This window comes from Nicotiana tomentosiformis, chromosome 2 (genome assembly GCF_000390325.3).
Source record: "Nicotiana tomentosiformis chromosome 2, ASM39032v3, whole genome shotgun sequence".
In the NCBI taxonomy this organism is placed as follows: Eukaryota; Viridiplantae; Streptophyta; class Magnoliopsida; order Solanales; family Solanaceae; genus Nicotiana; species Nicotiana tomentosiformis.
The window spans coordinates 138,729,568-138,753,428 of record NC_090813.1 but is presented as its reverse complement, the minus strand read 5'-3'; the positions used below and the strand labels follow the sequence as shown (position 1 = coordinate 138,753,428).

The 23,861-nt window shown below is 39.6% G+C and overlaps 2 protein-coding genes across 2 annotated transcripts; both read right to left on the bottom strand.

The window, feature by feature from the left end:
• Nucleotides 1-13,513: 13,513 nt before the first annotated feature.
• LOC138905704 (uncharacterized) lies at nt 13,514-16,031 on the bottom strand. The gene is made up of 5 exons (XM_070194225.1): nt 15,938-16,031; nt 15,300-15,350; nt 14,735-15,165; nt 14,147-14,308; nt 13,514-14,038 (listed from the first exon to the last, which is right to left on the bottom strand). Exons 1-5 carry the CDS (start codon nt 16,029-16,031, stop codon nt 13,514-13,516), a joined length of 1,263 nt encoding a protein of 420 aa, XP_070050326.1.
• Nucleotides 16,032-21,638: 5,607 nt separating this feature from the next.
• LOC104089270 (transcription factor HBI1) lies at nt 21,639-23,658 on the bottom strand. Its single transcript, XM_009594121.4, has 4 exons — nt 22,941-23,658; nt 22,662-22,850; nt 22,146-22,496; nt 21,639-22,035 (listed from the first exon to the last, which is right to left on the bottom strand). The coding sequence occupies exons 1-4, from the start codon at nt 23,331-23,333 to the stop codon at nt 21,973-21,975; spliced, it is 996 nt and encodes a 331-aa protein (XP_009592416.1). The 5' UTR covers nt 23,334-23,658; the 3' UTR covers nt 21,639-21,972.
• Nucleotides 23,659-23,861: the final 203 nt, after the last annotated feature.

The following is a 23,861-nucleotide window of genomic DNA, read 5'->3' as shown; positions in this document are numbered from 1 at the left end:
TGAATATTTCATTAAGAATTTAAGATAATAGAATACAATGAAGATGGAAAAAAAATTGCACTTATAATTTGCTATTGCTTTTATTATTTCAAACTTACAAATTGAAGTTTATATTTAACAACAAGTAAATTAACGAAAAAAGAGTAAATTCAAAGGTTTTGCATTGCCTTAGTAAGTTCTTCATAATCAATATGAACTTCTTGGCCATTTTCTGGAGTGTTAAATTCAGATGGGTTACCATGTGTTAATATATCTCCAAGTTTCTTGTCTTCTGGTCTATCAACATCGTCACGTCCCTGATTTTTTCGTTCCGATCTAATCTAATCTCTGAAACATACTAAAACTTCCAAAACATTGCTTCCCAATGAGTGACGGGTGTCTCCAAGTTGTTGTCTTGCTTGACTAAATGCACTCTCTGATGCAACAGTTAAAATTAGCACATTCAACACGTCCCGAGCCATAGCGGAAAGAACAGGAAATTGCTTTTTATTCTCATGCCACCATCCCAATGGTAAAAATTTCTTTGTGCGAGGCTCTTTTTGCTTTTGCAAGTAAAATTAAAGTTCATCAATGTTCCTGCTACTGGTTTGAGTGGTAGGAAATGTAGACCAAATATTAAAGCCATCAAGGTCTTCATCATCATCCATAGTAGTAGAAGTGGTACAATGCATAGTGGGATTAACATTGCCTACATTAAGAGCAGCATCATCAACTATATTTGCATAATAATTATATAATTATTTTAAATAATCATTTAGCTTGTTCATACAACAATATATATCTGGGGTTTCAGTTGGTCCAATCTCCATATAAGTATATAAAATATTGATTAATTGGTGATAATTAGACATCTTTAAAAAAATCAGATTTATAGCCGTTGAACCGGTCCGGGCCGGTTAACCGGTTCAATAGTATTTTTCGTTGACCGGGTTTGACCGATCCGGTTAACTGGATTTTATTTTATAAACGGAGAAACCCCCTAACCCAGTCCACTCGGCCCCTAACTACCGGGCCGGGCCGGACCGGGTTTCAACCGGTCTGGGCCAGTCCAAAAACGGATCAACCCGACCCGTTTGACAGGCTTAGTCAAGAGGCCCTGGCTAAGGAGTTTGAGGCGGCCAAGTTAGAGGTCGTCGTGACCAAGACCGAGGCCGATGATAAAGTGGCTCATTTCAAGGCCGATGTTGAGGCCATTCAGGAATAAGCAAGAAACATGGTGAAGCATGCGAGATGGCAATATCGAAGGGAGACCCTCGAGGGAGTCCATGCTCAGAGTTTTGACATATTGGCTGAAATCGTGAATGCCAAGATATGCGAAGCCAAGGCCCAGAAGCTGGCTTATCCCAAGGAGGATTCCGAGGGGTCTGAAGAGTAGGGTGGGTCCGATGGTGGCGAAGACCCTGTAGGCGATGATGTCCCCGATGAAGATTAGGCCATTTAGGGTCTTTTTTTTACCTTTTGTACTATCTTTTGTTGAGGTCGTTCGGCCTTTGTAAAGACAACACTTCGTAAATATAAATTCTCTATTTTTGATAATTTCTCGAGTTCTTCCTTTATTTTTCACTTTACATTTTTGCAAAGATTGAAATACCTTAGCATTAAATAGTCATGTTCGAGCAAGCTTTGCCTTTGATTTTATTATCTCTAGAGCATCGTAGGATCTGGTATGCCCGGGAACTCTTCTCGAATACTCATATTTTTTAGGATATGACTCGCCGAGAGTGAGTTTTGTTCAAGTTTTTGTAAGCTTTTGCAACCTCGGGCTTTGTTAACCCAGAACGGCCTTAACTTTTAAATTCGGGCAGTGCCAAATAAGCTTTATGCCCTCGAATGTTGTTAACTCAGAATGACCTTAACCTTTAAATTCGGGCAATGCCAAATAAGTTTTATGCCCTCGAGTGTTATTAACTCGGAACGGCCTTAGCCTTTAAATTCGGGCATTGCCAAACAAGATTTATGCCCTCGAGTGATATTAACTTGGAACGGCCTTAGCCTTTAAATTCAGGCATTGACAAATAATCTTTATGCCCTCGAATGTTATTAACTCGGAACAGCCTTAGCTTTTAAATTCGGACATTGCCAAATAAGCTTTATGCCCTTGAGTGTTATTAACTCGAAACAGACTTAGCCTTTAAATTCGGGAATTGGCAAATAAGCATTATGCCCTCGAGTGTTATTAACTCGGAACGACTTATCCTTTAAATTCGGGCATTGCCAAATAAGCTTTATGCCCTCGAGTGTTATTAACTCGGAATGACCTTGGCCTTTAAATTTGGGCATTGCTAAATAAGCTTTATGACCTCGAGTATTTTTAACTCGGAACGACCTTAGCCTTTAAATTAGGGCATTGCCAAATAAGCCTTATGCTCTCAAGTATTTTTAACTCGGAACGGCCTTAGCCTTTAAATTCGGGCATTGCCAAATAAGCTTTATGCCCTCGAGTATTTTTAACTCGAAACGGCCTTAGCCTTTAAATTCGGGCATTGCCAAATAAGATTTATGCCCTCAAGTGTTATTAACTTGGAACGGTCTTAGCCTTTAAATTTGGGTATTTCTAAATAAGCTTTATGTCATCGAGTGTTATTAACTCCGAACGGCCTTAGCCTTTAAATTCGGGCATTGCCAAATAAGCTTTATGCCCTCGAGTGTTATTAACTCAGAACGACTTTAGCCTTTAAATTCGGACATTGCCAAATAAGCTTTATGTCCTCGAGTGTTATTAACTTGGAACGACCTTAGCCTTTAAATTCGGGAATTGCCAAATAAGCTTTGTGCCCTCAAGTGTTACTAACTCGGAATAGACTTAGCCTTTAAATTCGGGCATTGCCAAATAATATTTATGCCCTCGAGTTTTATTAACTCGGAATGGCTTTAGCCTTTTAATTTAGGCAATGCCTACAGTCCCCGAGTGAAGTGAATGTTCGAACTCGGATTAAGGTGGCCCTTGCGCTCGATATCTTTGGCTTCTTGGAAGATGTAAGAAATATTTCAAAGGAGAAGATGTTTATGTGCAAGGAAGAATCTTCTTTTATATTCTTGTGCACAATAGTTATACATGTATACATGTTTTGTGCCAGAGCTCGAGCGGTATATGTGGGCACGATTCTTTTGATCGTTTGCCCCTTACAATAAATCCTATTGATCGAGGCCCTTAAATCACGAAGTTTCTTTCCTTGTTAGAGTCGATAACCGAGGGTATTGCCCTCCCAGTGTTCGGGGCTTACTGAAGAGTGCCTCGAATGCTGCTGTAATTATTGTCATCGGTTCGTAGCCGGCCTTCTATTCTAAGTTAGCTCGATCTACCGTTGCCTCATTAAAAACCTTACCGGAAAAATCCTTTATTGGAAAAAAATTAGATTGTGGAAAAAAAGAGTGCAACGCGTGCTTTCAGGTCTAGGAATTTGTTCCTTGGTACCTGCAAGCGTTAGTTTAAAATGTAAATGAGCAAAAGAAGGTGATCGAGGTCGTACCTTAACAGTAATATCGCTTTAAATGAGTTACATTCCAGTTGTTTGGTAGTTGTTCACCGTTCAGATCTGCTTCTTCTTCGATCCTTATCGTATGGATGATAACGTTCCCTGTTCGACCGAGGTTCATGACTGGCATCTCTTTTGGTTTGGTCAATGATCCTAATGTGGTGTACGGACCCGGAAGGGGTCCTGAGTTGGTCATCCTCGACCCTAGATTTTGATTGGTACCGGTTATAGACGTCGGTCCAAGTGACGGCTGGATATTCTACCAAGTTTTGCTTTAACTGCTAGGAAGCCAATGAGCTTTGAATGTTGAGTCCTTGGGTGAAAGCTTGAACGGCACAATCGTCAACGACCAGTGGCAGATTCATTCGTTCCATTTTAAATCGGGACACAAACTCTCTGAGCATCTCATTATCCCTATGCTTTACTTTAAAAAGGTCTGATTTCCTGGTCTCGACCTTTATAGAACCGGCGTGTGCTTTTACGAAGGAATCTGCAAGCATAGCAAACGAGTCAACAGAATTAGGAGGAAAGTTGTTATACCATATCATGGCTTCCTTTGATAGGGTCTCCCCAAATATTTTCAGTAGAACAGACTCGATCTCGTTATCTTCCAAGTTATTCCCTTTGATGTCACATGTATAAGAGGTTACATGCTCGTTTGGATCGGTCGTCCCGTTATACTTAGGTATTTCGGGCATACAGAATTTCTTGGGGATCGGCTTCAGATCCGCGCTCACGGGAAAAGGCCTTTGAATAAATTTTTTGGAATCAAGGTCCCTAAATATCAGAGGTGCTCCTAGGATTTGATATACCCTGGAATTGTAGGTTTCCACCTTTTTGTTGTTCGCTTCGATGTTCTTTTCCCCTGATTCTATCCGCTTTGTCAGCTCCTCGAGCATCTTTATAATTTCAGGGTTAGCGCTCGATTCTTGTTCGTTCGACCTTACTACGACCGATTCAGTTCTGGATATGACCTCTCGGGTCGGATCGGGTTCAACCCTACTTGGTGCCTAGCTTTGGTTCTGCAACTGAGCTATCGCTACTTGTTGGGCTTCCAGCATTTCGAAGATCAGCTGTAGGCTGATCCCGTCTTCTTCAATATTTTGCGTGTTTCGAGCTGCAGATCGGGCTCCACCATGAACGCTATTTTCGGGGACAGTAGGCAGGTTCGCATAGATGGCCACATGTGAATTAACATCAATCGGATTCACGGTCCGAATTCCAACGGGGTCAGCGGGTGGTCCTACGTTACCGGGTGCCACATTGTTATTCTCACCTTGATGACCGGACCCGTTGTCGATATGTAGGGGTGCTAATTGAGAGTTTGTCATTTTTAGTCTAAAATCAAAGACACTTCAAAAAAAAGTGTAAAGCAGTGTGTGTTATGGAGATTTGTATCAAATAACCACTATTATCCTTAGCCCCACGGTATGCGCCAAACTGTTTACCCTAAAAATCGGATAACAATTGAATTTGTACGTGATTTTAAGGATATGTGATATAATATGATACAGAGTGATAAATCAGATCAATTATGAAAATAAAAGATAAAAAGGTAAATGCAAACCACGCAAGTTTGAGCAATCCTATCTTGTGAGATTAATCTCCCCCGAGCTAGAAATAATATAATCGATAATATTATTGATGTTGAAGTGCAATGAACTATGAAAAAGATAGAAATAACATTATATTGCCTTTTGATATGAGTTACAATGTGCCTTATGAATTATCAAGACCCCCTTTATATATTAGGGGAGATCTACCCTTTGAGATATTATTTTATTGTTCTATAAAGGGCAAAAGTCCTTGATTTGCTGACCGTTGGTTTCCTTTTTGAGTCGTTCCGTGATTTTCGCCACAATGATTGATTAATGGCGAGAATTATGGACCCCTGTCAGATGAGTTGGCGAAGTTTTCTTCGAGACTGTTAGAAGCAGGACTGGTCACGCCTTCGGCAAACTCGATGGAAAATCTGATGGTTCTGATGGCTAATTTTGATAGTGCTTTGGGTTCGATCATAATTGCCACGTTCCGATCTTGGTTGGTGGTGTTAGTCGTCAAATCGATCTTTGAGCTCGACTTCACCCGATCACAGATATTTCGTCCCTGACCTAATCAAGGAGTTCGGAAGCTCGATCGAATATCGAGCTCGGTTTCACCCGTATACAATTTCCTTGCTTATTTTTTTCCATAGTGATGATATCTCTGGGATATGACTTACTTGAATATAGCTTATGAAAAATTGCATTTACTGTAGCACCATCTTTAGAGAATCAATTATCTGCGGAAACATACCCTGACTTCTCCTATGTATCTTTGATTTCTTGCGGTGTTAATAATTTCAGTTCTTTATGTTCTTTATTTAGTTCATTTGAAACATCAGCATGTAGTATGGTTGGGTTTTTCCATTTTTTTCGTATGAAGTTGGTCTAAACTAATGATTTAGCAACTGTATACTTATTCAACGACTCGAAAACTCAAATTAGCTTTGGAAGTTTATGTATGTATACGACCAAAATCGAGTTTTCCTTCCGTATGAATAATCAAGATTGGAACATGATAGACCAAGGTTTAGCTTCATGTAATATCAAAACAAGATGCGAAGTTAGGTTACCGAGCTAGAGACCTAGAGGTCGATCAAGTTTGAGACTGGTCAAGATCGAGATCGGCTAAGATCAAGGTCGAGCAAAATAGAGATCAGCCAAGATCGAGATAGGCCAAGATCGAGATCGGGCTAAATAGAGACCGATCGAGGCCGAGATCGGCCTCGATTGAGATCGGGCTAAATAGAGACCGATCGAGGTCGAGATCGGCCTCGATCGAGGAAAGCATATCGAGCCAAAAAACAAAAAGCCAGAATATCCGCAATTGGGCAAGAATCTCGGCGGAAATACGACGCATATTTATGAGTGGCCAATTAATTAATCTATCATGAGATTCCTTGCTGTATTTAAAAATTATATTAAGAATATGACCTCCCTACTATATAAAGGGGATCTGATTATTTGTAAGGCAGATTGATTCAGATTCATAGAACATAAGGCAATATACTATCTTTTTCTGGTTTTGATATTTACTCATATTGTTCTCCAATCAGTTACTCTCCATTCAGTTTGAGGGTGATAAAACTTGAAAGCTTAGGCTAATTCATTCTTTCAGTTTGCGTTCATTTCTTTTACAGTCTATTTCGATATTCATTTATATATTTTCTCAATTTGTACTGAATTATACTACATATTCTTAGAACCGCGTATAAATTTAATTGTCATCTTTTTTTTTGGGTAAACAGTTTGGCGCCCACCGTGGGGCTAAGGATAATAGTGGTTATTTGATATAAATTTTTGTAAAACACACCATTTTACACTTGCTCCTGGAAGTATCTTTGATTTTAGGCTAAAAATGACGAACTCTCAATTAATACCCCTACATATCGACAACGAATCTGGCCATCAAGGGGAGAATAACAATGAAACGCCCGGGGATGGAAGGCCACCCGCTGCACCCGTTAAAACTCAGGCCGTGGATCCGATTGATGTTAATTCGCATGTGTTCATCAAAGCGAACCAACATTTTGGTCCTGAAAATAGCATCCATGGTGGAATCCGATCTGCAGTTCGAAATACCCAAAATGTTGGAGAAGACGGGATCAACCTGTGTATGATCTTCGAAATGCTGCAAGCTAAACAGGTGGTGATAGCTCAGTTGCAGAGTCAAACCCAGGCACCGAGCAGGGCCGAGCCCGGTCCACCCGAAGAAGTCACCCACAGAACGGGGCCAGCTGTGGTAAGGTCGAATGAATAAGAATCGGGGACTAACCCTAAAATTATAAAGATGCTCGAGGAATTGACAAAGCGGATAGAGTCAGGGGAAAAGAGGATCGAAGCAAACGACAAGAAAGTGGAAACCTATAACTCCAGGGTTGATCAAATCCCGGGGGCGCCACCATTACTGAAGGGTTTGGATTCCAAAATATTCGTACGAAAGCCTTTCCCTGCGAGCGCAGCTCCTAAACCGATCCCCAAGAAGTTCCGCATGCCCGAGATTCCTAAGTATAATGGAACGACCGACCCCAAAGAGCATGTCACCTCTTACACGTGTTCCATTAAAGGGAATGATGTAGAGGATGGCGAGATCGAATCTGTATTACTAAAGAAATTCAGGGAAACCCTATCAAAGGGAGCAATAATATGGTATCATAATTTACCACCTAACTCTATCGATTCTTTTGCAGTGCTTACAGATTCTTTTGTAAAAGCACACGCCGAAGCCATAAAGGTTGAGACTAGGAAGTCAGACCCCTTTAAGGTAAAGCAAAAGGAGAACGAGATGCTAAGAGAGTTTGTATCTCATTTTCAAATAAAACAAATGAATCTACCACCGGTCACAAATGATTGGGCAGTTCAAGCTTTCACTCAAGAGCTAAACGAACGAAACTCAGTGGCTTCACAACAGTTGAAGTAGAATTTGATTGAGTACCCGGCTGTTACTTGGGTCGATATACATAATCGATATCAATCAAATATTGAGTCGAAGACGACCAGCTGGGGGCTCCTTCCGGTTCAGCTACCAAAAGAGACATCAATCAAGAACCGAGGATGAACATGGATCGATACCGGCTATATAATAGATATCGTAGGGGCAATGGACATGGGCACAACTCCATACAAGGTAGAGGAGAAGTGATCGAGGCCAAAGCTCTCGAGGGCTGATCATCAAGAATGGTTTCGACACGCATACCGGACCTAAGGAAGCACCGCGATTGTCGGAGTATAACTTCAATGTTGATGCATCCACCATCATATCGTCTATCAGACGCATCAAAGATACTAAATGGCCTTGACCTCTGTAGACCGATCCAGCCCAGAGAAATTCCAATTAAGTATGCAAGTATCATTGCACCCATGGCCACATAACGGAAGATTGCAGGCAATTAAGAGAGGAAGTAGCCCGGTTATTCAATGAAGGGCACCTTCGGGAGTTTTTAAGTGATCGGGCCAAGAATCACTTCAAAAACAGAGAGTTCAATAGATAAAACGAGCAAGAAGAACCACATCACATTATTCACATTATTATCGGAGGGATCGATGTTCCCCAAGGACCAGTGTTTTAACACACTAAAGTCTCGATCATAAGGGAGAAGCGATCTCGGGCTCATGATTACATATCGAAAGAAACTTTGTCCTTCAACGACGAAGACGCAGAGGGAATCATGCAACCCCATAACGATGCACTGGTAATACCTGTACTCATGAACAAGACTCAAGTTAAGCGTGTGTTAATTGATCTAGGTAGTTCGGCCAACATCATTCGGTCGAAGGTCATAGAGCAACTCGGTCTGCAGGACCAGGTCATGCCCGTGGCCCTAATACTAAATGAATTCAACATGGCATGTGAAACTACTAAGGGCGAGATAACTTTTCCAGTAAACGTGGTCGGGACCATCCAAGAAACGAAATTCCACGTGAGCGATGGCGACATGAGGTATAACGCCCTGTTCGGGAGACCATGGATCCAAAACGTGAGGGCAGTACCCTCGACTCTTCACTGGGTTCTAAAATTCCCAACACCAGAAGGAATCAAAACAATCTACGGGGAGCAACCCGCCGTAAAGAAAATGTTTGTCGTCGACGAAGTGATTCCGATATCGTTACTCTCATCGACAAAGGGGTCAAATTCGAAGGAGGAGACCAAATAGCAATCACAAACGCCGACCTCGACCCAACTAGAAAAGCAGGAGTCTAACAAAGATGATGATTATGAGATCCCTCAATCCTTCATAATCCCCGATGATTTTGACGCTACCAAATCAACAGTCGAAGAACTGGAGCAAATCACACTAATCGAACAACTACCCGAACGAAAGGGATCCCACCGGAAATCACCACTCATAGACTAAGCTTGGATCCGAAGTTCCATTTGGTGAAGCAAAAAAGAAGACCCTAGTCCGAGGTCAAACATGCTTTCGTCAAAGACGAGGTAACCAAGCTTCTTAAAATAGGGTCAATCTGTGAAGTAAAATACCCCGAATGGTTAGCAAACGTAGTAGTAGTCTCTAAAAAGGGAACAAACTTAGAATGTGTGTAGATTACAAGGATCTAAATAAAGCATGCCCTAAGGATTCTTTTCCTTTGCCTAATATCGATCACATGATCGATGCCACGGCCGACCACGAGATCCTCATTTTTCTCGATGCCTATTCCGGGTACAATCAAATACAAATGAGCCCGGATGATCAAGAAAAGACATCGTTCATCACTAAGTATGGTACCTACTGCTACGATGTAATGCCATTTGGATTAAAAAAATGTTGGTGCCACTTATTAACGGCTAGTAAATTGGATGTTCGAAGAACAAATAGGAAAATCTATGGAAGTTTACATTGATGACATGCTAGTTAAGTCCATGCGAGTAGAGGACCATTTAAAGAATTTGCAGAAAACTCTCAGTATATTGAAGAAGTACATCATGAAGCTAAACCCGAAAAAATGTGCATTCGGGGTCGGGTCAGGCAAATTTCTTTGGTTCATGGTATCTAACCAAGGAATCGAGATCAACCCCGACAAGATCAAAGTTATCGATGACATCACGGTGGTAGACAACGTAAAGGTCGTGCAGAGGTTAATCGGGCGCATGGACGCCCTGGTACGATTCATATCGAGGTCCTTCGATAAAGGCCACCGATTTTTCTCATTGCTAAAGAAGAAAAATAATTTCACATAGACCTCGAAATGCCAACAGGCCTTGGAAGAGCTTAAACGGTACTTATCGAGCCCGCCGCTGCTTCACACACCAAGGGCAGACAAACAATTTTACTTATATTTGGCAGTATCGGAGGTAGCGGTTAGTGGAGTCCTAGTCCTAGAAAAATGAGGTACGCAATTTCTTATTTATTATATCAGTTGGACCTTAGGTGAGGCCGAAACTAGATATCCCCACCTAGAAAAATTGGCACTCACTTTGATAAGCGCCTCTAGGAAACTAAAACCATACTTTCAATGTCACCCCATATGTGTTGTAACAACATATCCACTTCGAAATATTTTGCATAAATCTGAGCTTTCGGGATGGTTGGCCAAATAGGCAATAGCAATCAGTGGGTATGATATCGAATATCAACCCCGAACAACAATTAAGTCTCAAATCTTGGAAAATTCATAGATAATTTCACACCGGCCCTAGTACCCGAGGTCGAAAGAGAACTATTGATAAATTCGGGTACGTCCTCAAAAATATGGACCCTCTTTACGGACGGTACCTCGAACGCAAAAGGGTCCGGGCTCGGCATCGTACTAAAACCACCCGCAGGCAACGTGGTTAGACAATCTATTAGAACTGTGAAATTGACTAACAATGAGGCCGAATATGAGGCCATGGTTGCAGCTCTCGAACTAGCTAAAGGCTTGGGAGCGGAGGTGATCAAGGCCAAATGCGACTCCCTCCTAGTAGTGAATCAGCTTGACAGAACCTTCGAAGTTAGAGAAGACCAAATGCAAAGATACCTAGATAAGTTGTAAGTAACTTTGCACCGATTTAAGGAGTGGACTTTGCAACATGTGCCTCGAGATCAGAATAGTAAGGCCGATGCTCTCGCAAACTTAGGGTCATCAATCGAGGACAACGAGCTCGATTCAGGGGCCGTCGTGCAACTCATGAGATCAGTAGTTGAAGAAGGTCACACCAAGATAAATTCCATAAGCTTGACCTGGGATTGGAGAAATAAGTACATAGAATATTTGAAGACCGAAAAGCTTCCCTCAGATCCGAAAGAATCTAGGGCCCTACGCACGAAGGCAACACGATTCACTTTGACCAAAGATGGGACTTTGTTTAGAAGAACGTTCAGTGGTCCATTAGCGATATGTCTGGGACCGGGAGACACTGAGTACTTTCTAAGAGAAGTTCACGAAGGCACTTGCGGAAATCACTCTGGTGCTGAATCATTGGTTCAAAAGGTAATCAGAGCTGGCTATTACTGGATCGACATGGAAAAAGATACGAAAGAGTTTGTTCGAAAATGTGACGAATGTCAAAAGCATGTGCCAATGATTCACCATGGCCATTTATGAAATGGGGAATCGATATCGTCGGCCCTTTCCCATTGGCACCAGGTAAAGCTCAATTTATTTTGTATATGACTGACTATTTTTCTAAGTGGGTTGAAGCACAGGCTTTTGAGAAGGTTAGGTAGAAGGAAGTCACCGACTTCATTTGGGATCACATCATATGTCAATTTGGGATGCCATCCGAAATTGTATGTGATAATGGGAAACAGTTTATCGGCAGCAAAATAACCAAATTTCTCGAAGATCATAAGATCAAAAGAGTCTTATCAACACCTTATCATCCTAGAGGGAACGGGCAAGCCGAATCAACCAACAAAACCACCATCTAAAATCTTAAGAAGAGGTGAACCGATGCCAAAGGAAAGTGGAAGAAAATTCTACCCGAAGTTCTTTGGGCATATCGCACAACCTCAAAATCCAGTACCGGGGTTACCCTATTCTCATTAGTTTATGGCACCGAAGCTCTAATACTGGTCTAAGTAGGAGAGCCGAGTATCAGGATATGATATGCAACAAAGGAATCAAATAACGAGGCCATGAATACGAGCCTAGAACTATTGGATGAAAGGCGTGAAACCGCCCTCATCCGATTAGCTGCCCAAAAGCAATGAATCGAGAGATAATACAATCGAAGAACTAATCTTCGATATTTTAATGTCGGGGACTTAGTGCTAAGAAAAGTCACCCTCAACACCTGAAATCCTAATGAAGGGAAATTAAGCCTGAATTGGAAAGGACCATACCAAATTCTCGAGGTCACCGAAAAAGGGTCTTACAATCTCGGAACAATGAATGGGGAACAACTACCAAGCAATTGGAACATATCTCACCTAAAATGGTACTACTGCTAAGGTACGCCTTTTCTTCATTCCTTTCCTATCTTCAGATTAACACACGCATGTGGTCGACAAGAAACAACAACATGCTTTTTAGCAAACGACACGAAGTCCTTAGGTCTGAAAACACGTGTTGCACTCTTTTTTCCTCAGACCGAGTTTTGTCCCGAATGGGTTTTTTAACGAGGCAATAATGAATTGTGCTAACTTAGAATCAAGCCCGATTACGAATCGGCATCGGAGATCCATTCGGCATTATCCGAGGTTCCTTTGCAATCAACCTCGAATACTAGGGGGCTACCCTCAGATATGCATTATCTTCGAATATCAACTCTACAAAGGAAACTACTTCATAAAAGGAGGATCTCGAGAAATATGATTTATTGTAAGGGTCAAACGGTCAAATTGAACCATGCCCATATAGATTGCTCGAACCCTGTTTCCATCGAGAATAAATATAAATATGTTCCTTGCAAACATCTTATGCTTTAAAATTAGCAGAATTTCCTTCTTCTTCCTTCTTTGCAAAGAGCTTCGTACTTCCGAATATAATCAAGCCCAAGAGTAATACTTAACCGGAATACGAACGATCTCTCCCTCATTCAGAGACTTCCATCCAACTCAAACAACCCAAGCCATCAGGCCCGGGGAGCAAAAGACTTAATAGGCAATGCCCCGATTTCTAAAAGTCACGGTCACACCACTCGGGAACTAATATCTCGGGCAAGCCCAGATAAAACGGGAGAACAAGCCCAATGGGTACTACCGAACTAAAAGGCTACGACCGATTTAACATGGCTCGGAGACGTCTGGAATCCGTAACAAAAATAGGCCTTCGAAAATGTTAGAACTTCAGACAACCGATCCTAAAGGCTACCCTAGGCAAAATCTCTAACTTAAGAAAGGAAACAAAGGCAAGATTTGTTCAAACCCTCGAACACAACCTTACTATTTCATGCTAAGGCATTTTCAACCTTTGTAAATACAAATAAAGCAAAGGAAAATTATGAAAGCCAAAAGGGCAAGAAAAGCCATATATTTATACACAATAGTTTTTTACAAAGGCCAAATCGACCTAAATTTACAACGGCCAAAACAATGGCCTCAGAAAAAATGCAAAAGGAAAAAACCTAATGTCCTAAGTGGCTTGGTATTCATTAGAGGTTGCATCACCATCCTCGGGATTTTCTCTGTCTTCGTATTCACTTGAGCTGCTCTCAGAGTCTTCCTCAGGGAAGGCCAGCCTTCGGGCCCTGGCTTCCTCCGCTTTGGCATTTTCAATTTCGGCCACAATATTGAAGCCCTGGGCACTGACCCCCTCGAGAGCTTCCCTCCGAGCCTGCCATTTCGCATGTTCAACCATGCCCTTGGCCTGGTTGACCTCGACATCGACCCTAAACTGGGCCACTTTAGCATCAGCTCTTTTGTTAGTCTCGGTCATCTCAGATCTGGCCACTTCGAGTTCACTGGCCAAGCTTGCCTTATCAGAAATGGCCAAATCCAACCGATGCTGAAGCTCCTTGATATGCACCGAGGCCTTCTCTTTCGCAGCTTGGAGCTGGGTCTCGGCCGACTCCAGTTGAGCTTGGACGATCTCCTTTTTCGAGGCTAGAATGTCCATGATCTTTTTAAACTCTTCCGTCTCGGCCTGTATCACATCTACCTGCGTTTGGAGCCATCCGATTTGTTATAACCTCTGTTGGGCCTGCAGAATTGGATCATTAGTAGTTATCTCCAATTCATCTTCACTATCATGAAGTACTCGAAATACCTGCTCAACTATCTCGGCGTGCTCATCCCAAGCCGTTGCCAAATCTACCCGAAGCTTCTCACTAAGGAGTTTGTAGGTGTCACTCTTCTCAGTGAGGTTCCAAACCTCAGCCTCATGCTCCTCCCGAATTTGGAGGAAAGCCTCATTATGCAACACCGAAGCCTGCAAACAAGGAAGAAGATGTTAGAATTATCTACAACTCTAAATGTAAAAGAAACAGTAGAGATAACCTCGAGGTTACCCGATTTAGAGCATGTTGGGCCTCGTTAAAAAGGCAAACGGCTCCTACCGCATTTATTACGGCTTGATCCTCTTTGGTCACCAATGACCGAAGGCAACTAGCAATCCCCACGGGGGAGAGAAAACCCGGGCATCCTCCGGGATGGAGAGAACTATTTTCCGCCTACGATCGGGATTAGCACTCGGGGTCGGGAATCGGTCTACTAGCTTTGGGCTCGATGAAGACCCGATAGCGCCCGACCATGATGCTTTCTTCGGTACCGGTAATCCACCGAACCCGATAATATCCTCCGAGGCAGCAGACTCGAGCCCATCCAAAAAGCCATGAATATCAGTCGACCCCTAAACACCCTCGTAAGATCGACTTTCCAACATGTTAGCCTCACGGATCATAGCATCCAAAATCTGAGGGGATCCAGTAATGTCGATTATCCCGAGCTCGTCCCTCAAGATATCTTCTGCTGCCCGAGAAGTCATGCCCCATGTCTCTCCTTCGACCATCTCAGGTCGGGACGGGATAGCCTCGGCTTTTCCTTGTTCAGGAATTATGGCTAGAGCTCCCTTATCAACCTCCGCTGATTCGGAGGATTGTTGTATCACAATATTAGCCCGCACATAGGCTAATTCCTCTTCTCCTTCTTCGGGCTCATCCCTTAATCGGCGGATCGAGTACGGAGGCATAATACCGGAGCCCCCCTGGGCTTGCGAGATTTCTTCGTCGGTTTTTTCTTTTCCGAGACAGGGGAACTCGGAGCCTCTTTTCTTTTCTTCTCTTTGACCTGCTTCGGAGCAGAGAAAAAGATCAAACAATAAACAATCTAAGAAAGAGACTTACCATGACTATGGGCCTCCCATCAACCCTTCGATAGTTCCATCCAAGCGCGCTCGGAGTACGGTCTCTGCAGCACCAGACCTTCAACCCATTGTTTAAGTTCTGGAATTGGTTCTGGCATCCGGGCCACAACTGTAACAAGCATAGAAAAAGTGGATCAATAAAATTAAAGGCAGAACCATAAAATTAAACGTTCGAAGGGGAATAGTATTCAGGATTCATGCTCTATTTCTCAAGAAACGACATGTCATCAGCAGGGATCAGGTCCGAAGTTCTAACTCGAACGAATCGGCCCATCCAACCTCGGTCACGAGTCTCGTCTATACTCGAGAACGGTGCTTTGGTGGCTCGACGAGCAAGTTTGATTAGCCCTCCTTGATAGAGTCGGGTACTGTAAAGGCGCATGAGGTGATCGAGGGTGAAAAGACACCCCTCGATTTTGCTAGAAAAGAATCAGAGGGGAATCACTATTCTCCAAAAAGAAGGGTGGATCTGGCCGAGGGTCATGTCATATCTCTTGCTAAAGGCGATGATGACAGGGTCTAAGAGACCCAACGTGAAGGGATAAGTATAAACACTTAAGAACCTCTCCACATGTGTAGTAATTGACTCTTCATGCGATGGGACTACCACGTTCTTTTCGCCCCAGTCGCACTCCTTTTTTACTTTGTCGAGGATTTTCTCGGTGATTGTGCATGGGTACCTCGAGATCGACTCACATCGGTCCGGTACCGAAGAAGGTTTTTCAACCTTAAAGTCGATAACGGTTGAGCACCCTACAGGAATAAATTCCTCAGGGTGAGGCTCCACCATATCCCCGCCGCCGGCGGGTGGTGATAAAGAAGTGGCCTCTTTTTGCGGCACTGTTTGGGAGGTTTTTGCTATTGATGATCAAAGGAATAGAGAATTAGGGTTGTATGCGGTGTGAGAATTGTGAAGCAAAAGGATTTTTTGAAGAAGATGCAAGAGTAGAGAAGAAGTTTTGAGTGAAAAGTTTTGAATGAATATGACGGTTTGAATACTTATAGCCTGGTAATGACGATTCAAAACTAGCAGTGGCCGACCAACGACTAACAGGCATTTAATGCCTTGGTAACTGAACCGATGGGACATTTGTCACATACGTCATAATCGGGCTCTTCGCTGATGTCGTCACCCACTGAGTCAGAGTTCAAAAATTCATATCGTTTCTCGTCATCATCTTTTCGAGAAACGAGGGAACTATCTGTATACGGTCAAAGTCATGATGCGAAGTTAGGTTACCGAGATCGAGGCCCAGAGGTCGAGCAAGTTTAAGACCGGTCAAGATCGAGATCGGTTAAGATCAAGGTCGAGCAAGTTTGAGGCCGGTCAAGATCGAGATCAGCTAAGATCAAGGTCGAGAAAGTTTGAGACCGGTCAAGATCGAGATCGGATAAGATCAAGGTCGAGCAAAATAGAGATCGGTCAAGATCGAGATCGGGCTAAATAGAGACCGATTGAGGCCTCGATCAAGGAAAGCTTATCGAGCCAAAAAATAAAAAGCCGGAATATTCGCAATTGGGCGAGAATCTCGGCAGAAATCACGGCGCATATCAATGAAAGGTCAATTAATTAATCTATCATGGGATTCCTTCCTGTATTTAAAAATTATATTAAGAATAAGACCTCCCCACTATATAAAGGGGGGTCTGATTATTTGTAAGGCATATTGATTCAGATTCATAGAACATAAGGCAATATACTATCTTTTTCTGGTTTTGATATTTAGTCATATTGTTCTACTATCAGTTACTCTCTATTCAGTTTGAGGGTGATAAAACTTGAAGGCTTAGGCTAATTCATTCATTCGGTTTGCGTTCATTTCTTTTATAGTCTATTTCGATATTCATTTATATATTTTCTCAATTTGTACTGAATTATATTATATATCTTTAGAACCGTGTATAAATTCAATTGTCATCCTTTTATCGGGTAAACAATGTACAAATAGTACATCATTATGGTATCACTTAATTTGTTGATGACTGTCATCATAGGCATTTTCCCATTTTATATTTTGAATATGCTAACAAATAACTAGAGGAAATAAGCTCTTTAATTTTACTCTTCATCAATTTAATTTTAAATTCTTTTTGTATTCGAAATTTCGTAAGAAGATGGCACATCGATTATTAATGGCTATTCTCCGGATGAGACACTAGAAAGGAATTAAGGAACTATGCTCTTTATTCTATCCTTTGTTGTACCAAAAGATTTCTCCAGCCCATTGAAACTCTATCTGTTGTTAAGGCTCAGCAAATTAAGGAGACTAATCCCTGTTGTGGAATAGATTGTAATGATGTTGGCACAAATAAAATGCGTGAGCAAAATTTCTTTTCTATGTTAATGTTTTCTATTAACCCATTTGATTTTTCAATTTTAGGAATCTCAAGATGATTTTAATCAGGCCATTGAATAAAGATGTGTCTGAGTATAAAAATGCGTTAAGAGGCTAAAATAAAAAACAATATATCAACTATTTTATAAGATCATCCATATTATTGGAAAGTTAGAAGGAAAACTTTATTTTGTATATAATTTTAATATAATGTTTTAAAATATCCGTCTAATTTATGAAATAATAGTAAATCAAATCTTTGTTTATAAGTTACGAAAAGTTCAAGCAATCAAGTAAAGAATAAGAGTATAGCGGTTGAAATCTCTGTTGATTTACATTATTTATAGCGGTTGAAATAAAATTTATTTTATAAATTTTAATAATGAAGCAATTTTGAGTAATAAAATAAGAGTATTAAAATCATTTAGATTTAATAAGTAAAAATATTTATTTATATTATATTTAAAAAGGAGTGATAGGCAAGGAGATAAGTGAAAAACTAATAAACAATCATATGATAAAGTAATTAAACATGCAATCACAATAAAAAATATGGAACAAGGATAAGCATATTTGATATTTGATAGAAATGACACCAGACAGCCACTCTGAAGGGCTGCTATTTAGAAATTAATCAGTGCGTCCTAAATTTCAGTTTTGCAATTCAATTCTTCAAGACAAAAATGTCCTAAGTTGTCCTGAAGTTATGTTTTTTAGTTTAAAATTACAGGACAAAATAAGTACTGACTAATCCCTAAACAACTTCCTGAGAATGGCTATCTGTGCACTTGCCCTCGAATTTGATACGAGAAAGTCTTTGAATTATGATTCAGAAAAATATATTGTACAGGTAAGACCGTCTAACTGAAATCTTAATAGATATTGAATAAAAATAACTATAATTTAAATTCATATGTAGATAATATCAATAGTTAAAACTACAATTTAATATATCATATTGAAAATAAAATAAAAGTAGTTCAAAATTATTATTTGAATTATAGATAAAACACTAAATACAAAATTAACTAAAAATATTATAGTAAACATAAAAGAGGATGATAGGGATTGTTTGAGTATATTTATGATTTTGATTAATTTGTAAAATAAATATAGTAACTAATTAAATAATGCTAAAAATTATGGTTAACAAATTTAGACAATGAACTAGGTTTTTATATTGGTTTGTCTTTTATAAGTATTAATTATTATAACATGTCAGTGTGCCAAATATGCTAGCATTCTCTCATATAAGCTTTACAAAATAAGCTGAATCTTGAAATTGACCGCGCATACGTATACTAGTGTGAATTAAAAAGAACAAAGCGGCAATTGCACTTGAAGCATATCTTGTTCAAAAAAGAAAAAGAAGAAAAAAGATTCTTTCACAAAGATTTGTTCTGCCACCATCTCTAATGGACATAATTTAGGTGCATTTGGTATGTACACCAAATCAAATAGTTAAAAATTATATATCAATAAATATTTTTTTTTTCATTTATTGGTTTGATAACACCAAATACATCTAGGTTTTTACCGTCCGTAATACTAGTAGGACGTTGTTGCCCCCGCTCGTACTCTTTATATTTTTTTGAAAAAAACTCTACACCTATCTCCTCATGCTTCTCTTTTTTAACATATCTTTTGTAGGGTTTAAGTTATATATGCTAATAATATAAAGAATTTTTATACTATTATTACAATTTAACTTGTTATAACAGTTTATTTAGCTATTATTTTTCAGGTTATTACATCCTATCTTTACAACCAATTACCTATTATTAGGGTATAGAAACATTATTAAGCTCATATAATAAAAAGACAAGTATGTGTAGAACTAGACAGAAGCAAATTGGCATACTCAAGGGTTTAATGCAGGTTCTCTGGTGTTCTTTAATTTGCTCGAAATCTACCAATCACGTCGCAGTAGTAATATGAGATGGACTTTGAAACACATTGTTGGTTTGTCATGTGCGCAAGGAAGTTGATTAGGTGATTGTCCCATTTAAACTGGCCCTGTTTGTCCCCATTGAAAAGGATGCATTATTCGGAAGCAAAGGCACAAGTGACAACCAAAAATTATGGACCACTCAACCAGGGGCGGCGACCTATTTTGGAATCTAAAGCCAAACTTTAATGAAGGGCCTTAATATTTTAATTTTTTTTTTATTATTTGAAGTCAATTTTTCTAACTTTTTTAGATGCAAAGTTACTAATAATTTTCTTATAATCAATATCTCCTAATAAGTCTTTCTCAATTGACAATATAGTTAATTCATTTAATCTTTCTTGAGACATTGTTGATCTTAGGTAAGATTTTATCTTCTATTTTTATAACAAGATTCACACTTTCTATTTGACATACTTATCTTCTAATAAATAATCTAAAAGATAGAATAAATAGCAAAATATTAAATTTTAGATGAAAAAATAATAAAAAGATAGAATGATAGAACCTGGTTCAAGAACGGATAGCTTGATATCAAATTAAAATTTCTGCTCGAGTATGCTTGTCGTAAGACTTGAATTATGAAAATAGAACAAACAAAAACACCCCACTATTTCTTGAATCAATACACTGAACTCTGAAGTCTGAAGTCCATAATAATGCTTGATCTTTGGCTATTGAAAAATGGAGTCATGAATTGATTAATTGAAGAACAAAGTATAAAAATATAATATAGCGGCATAGTGCTATTAGTTCACACGTTGTTTTCACTTTGCTAGACAAAATTGTGCTCAGAAAGTTGTGGTCCATTATCTCAAATTTGTGTTCTTCAAACTTCCCACATATTGTTTTATAGTTTTTATAAAAAAAAAATATTTTATTTTATATATGTATAGAATTTAGGTATAACCAAAAAATGGACCCCCATAAATATGGGGCCTAAAGCAATTGATTTACCCGCTTTATGGACGGCCTGCACTCAACCACTGCTCATCAATTCCTGCCAGTAGTTCTCCTCTCTTTTTTTTTCTTCCTTTTTTTCTATAATATCATATCATATCTAAGTCTACTAGTTTCACTAATCCGAATATATTCACTAACAAGATGAAATAAAGGATATTTCGGTACACTAAGTTTCTGCTATACGCGGGGTACGGGAAAGGGCCAGGCTACAAGGGTCTATTATATGCAGTTGTTTTCACGGCTTGAACTCGTGATTTCGTAATCACATAATAACACCAAAGCTCCCCTCCACTAACAAGATGAAATGCTGCTTTTTATTGAAAATTTTCGGCATCCGTTAAGAGTAAAGTATCTCAACCATCATATCACACCCTTTTCTAGAGTTCCAAGTTTAGATGACGAGCCGAACAGGAAATATACTGGACAGGTTTAACTAGCGAAGACTCTTGTGTTGGAAAAATTAGTGTTGTCTCAAAAGGGAATGTCATCATTTTGAATTGGAATTTTTTTTCTTTTTTGAAATATTATTTATATGTCTACTTATTATTTAGTAAATTATTTTATAATTAATAAAGTCAAACTAGCCGTTGGAGCAATACCTATTTAAATATGATCTTTGGAGAGCTGAATCATCTTCTTCCTCTTATATGCTGGGTTTCTTTCTTGAATTTTCTGTCAGTTTTGTTCTCAGTTTAATAACCAGAAGATATGTTATTTTATTTATTATTGTGTGGGCGAAAATATGTTTAAGGATAGTGTCCGTAACACGCCTTAAAGCTAACTTTTATTCTTCATAACCAATTTTCCAATACTTGGAACAGCAAAAGTAAGAAATACTTATTCCATCAACGATAAGAGTTGCAGACGAAATAGCAGTGGTTATGCCGACTCTACTCAAAGAATACTATTAGAGTTAGGACCGGTTATTAGACTTGCCCCAACACATCTTAAAAACTGCTGTAGTACCTTGCCCTACTTATCACTTCACAACGATGCTTCTTGAGGTAGTTTTTGCTAATTGTTTCATTATTGACAAATATATTTGCTGTTTACCTTATAATTCAAAGGGTTGTCTGTCTCAACCACAAAAGTTGGGTCGCTCAATGATTTGGCGTTCTTACATTGATCAAAGATTAGATGAGAGAAGGAATAAGAAAGAATACAAGATCAATTTTGTATTACTACATATCAGTCAAATCCTGCAACTTTGGCTATACATGAATAGATTACAAGATCCCTTATGTGTAAGATGTAATAAATTTTCATAAAGGGTGGGATTTGTGGGGGTGGGAGGTTGCTCTCTAATGTAGTTGCTAACTTCAAAAATCTTGAACTCCATCTGAAGATTGTGAATTTTGTGTACAGGAGCTAGTGGAATGAGTTCTGTGCTTCTCAGAGAACAATCCCAGATAAGTAGGAAAAGCGAAGGCACCATAATTAATTGAATTGCACCCAATCTTTATAGTTCAATCATCCTTAACTAGTTAAAACTGACACTGAAAAAGGCTCTGCAAATCAGTTTCAAAATTTGGCTGCTGCTGTACTACCTGCAATATATCAGTAACATATCCACTTTAGGTACAAGAAAACTTCATATATCATAGATGGTTTTTTTTAGCAAGAAGTTGAAATCAGAACAAAGGAATGAAGAAATTACCGCAATAGGGGAAGATGCCGCTTCTGGAAATGACATTAAACAGTTTTCCCTTCTTTGGGGTAACATTTGTTGGTGTTGGATTAAGCTATATTCTGAAAGTGTGGGAATATCTACTGTTGGAAAATTGGACATGTAAGAGGGGAAATCCTTGGTAAAAAAGTTATCTGTGTTCAAATCAAGCCTAGGATTTAGAACAGCAAGTTTCATTGATAGGAACTCCACTTGTTTCTGTAGAGATTGAACGTAATTGATGATTTCATCTAGCATTCCGGCCTTGCCTGTCACTTTGTTGCAACCTGGGACTATATCTTGTAAATATTTCATCTTCTTACTGATTTTCTCCCTTCTAGCCTGCAAAAATTCATTAAGAAAATTTAAGCCAATTGCTACTGACAATCCGTTTAAACTTTAAATGAGACGGTTACCATGAGGTCCTAAGTTCGAGTCTCTTTGTGTCACAAATTAGCATAAGATTTATGTACTTGATTAAAGAAAAAGAAAGGAATTAGCACTTACTCTTTCTGCTAAGCTGTGGCTATCAGTGGCTTGACCACGACGTGCCCTGACATGAATATAATCAGGTTTTTGAACCTCTGATGTCTTAGAATTCTCCTTGGAATTATTTCCTGAAGCAGCTCTTTGGCTTTTCTCACTAATCTCTGACTGAGGTCTCTTGATTTTACAATCCTCTTCCTCAGGAAATTGCTGAATAACATAAAAACAAAGGCTTCTAGGATTAAGGCATAGTTGATCGATGAATTGATAAACTAAAGTAGATGTACTAGTATTACAAACCTCTGTTTTTCTCTTCTTTGTTGACACCGCATTTCTTCTCGGAGCTACAATGGTATCTATTTCTTTCTCTGGTGGCGGAGACACTGTTGTAATGGATGAATTTGAGACTGTAGAGAAAGAGGGACGAGCCGTTTCTTGCCAATTATTGGTAAAACCAAAGCCTGTTATGCCCTTATCATGTTCTCTCCCAAACATATCGAAGTTAGTAAAATTCTCGTTCATTCGTTCAATTGGCACGTCAAGGCTGCCCATCATTTGCCCAGTTATCAAATTGTTAAACTGAGCAAAATTTTGCAGAGGCAGAGAAGAAAGCTGCTGTTTGGATTGGCTATAAAGACGTTCCAACACTGCTCTCTGTCTCTCAAGAACGCTCATTTCCCCGCAGCTTAACATGTTTAGACAAAATCCCCTAAATTTTGTACAAAGTCTTGTTTGGTTGGTTTGTGAACCTCAACAAAGATGGAGAGGAGGGATTTATAGAGATGAAAAAAGGATGGCTAGCTACTAGTGGAAAAGGGGAAGTAGTAAGAGAAGGAAGATGAGGGCCTGAGGGGCCGGGAAGGAGAAACAGCCATATCAAATCAATGCAAAATCAAGAATGTGGAGATAAGAAGAAACAGTGGTGGGGTTGAATGTGAAATGTTGGTCCCCACCTACAGCAGTAGTAGTATTTCATCCCAAAGGAATCAAAAGCCATTGCAACAACAGATATTACGGCGTTTATGCCACAGGACTTAAACATGTTTAAGATTTTAAATACCCTCATCACTCTCTCAAGAATAAGAAGCTATAATGTTGAAGTCAATTGAAATACAGGGTTAGTTTTCTCCAGGTTGGTCACTGTAGGCAATAATCTATTACGATCTGCCAAAGCACGCTTAGTCAGTCGTCAGTTACAATTAAAGCTCACGGGCCATGTCC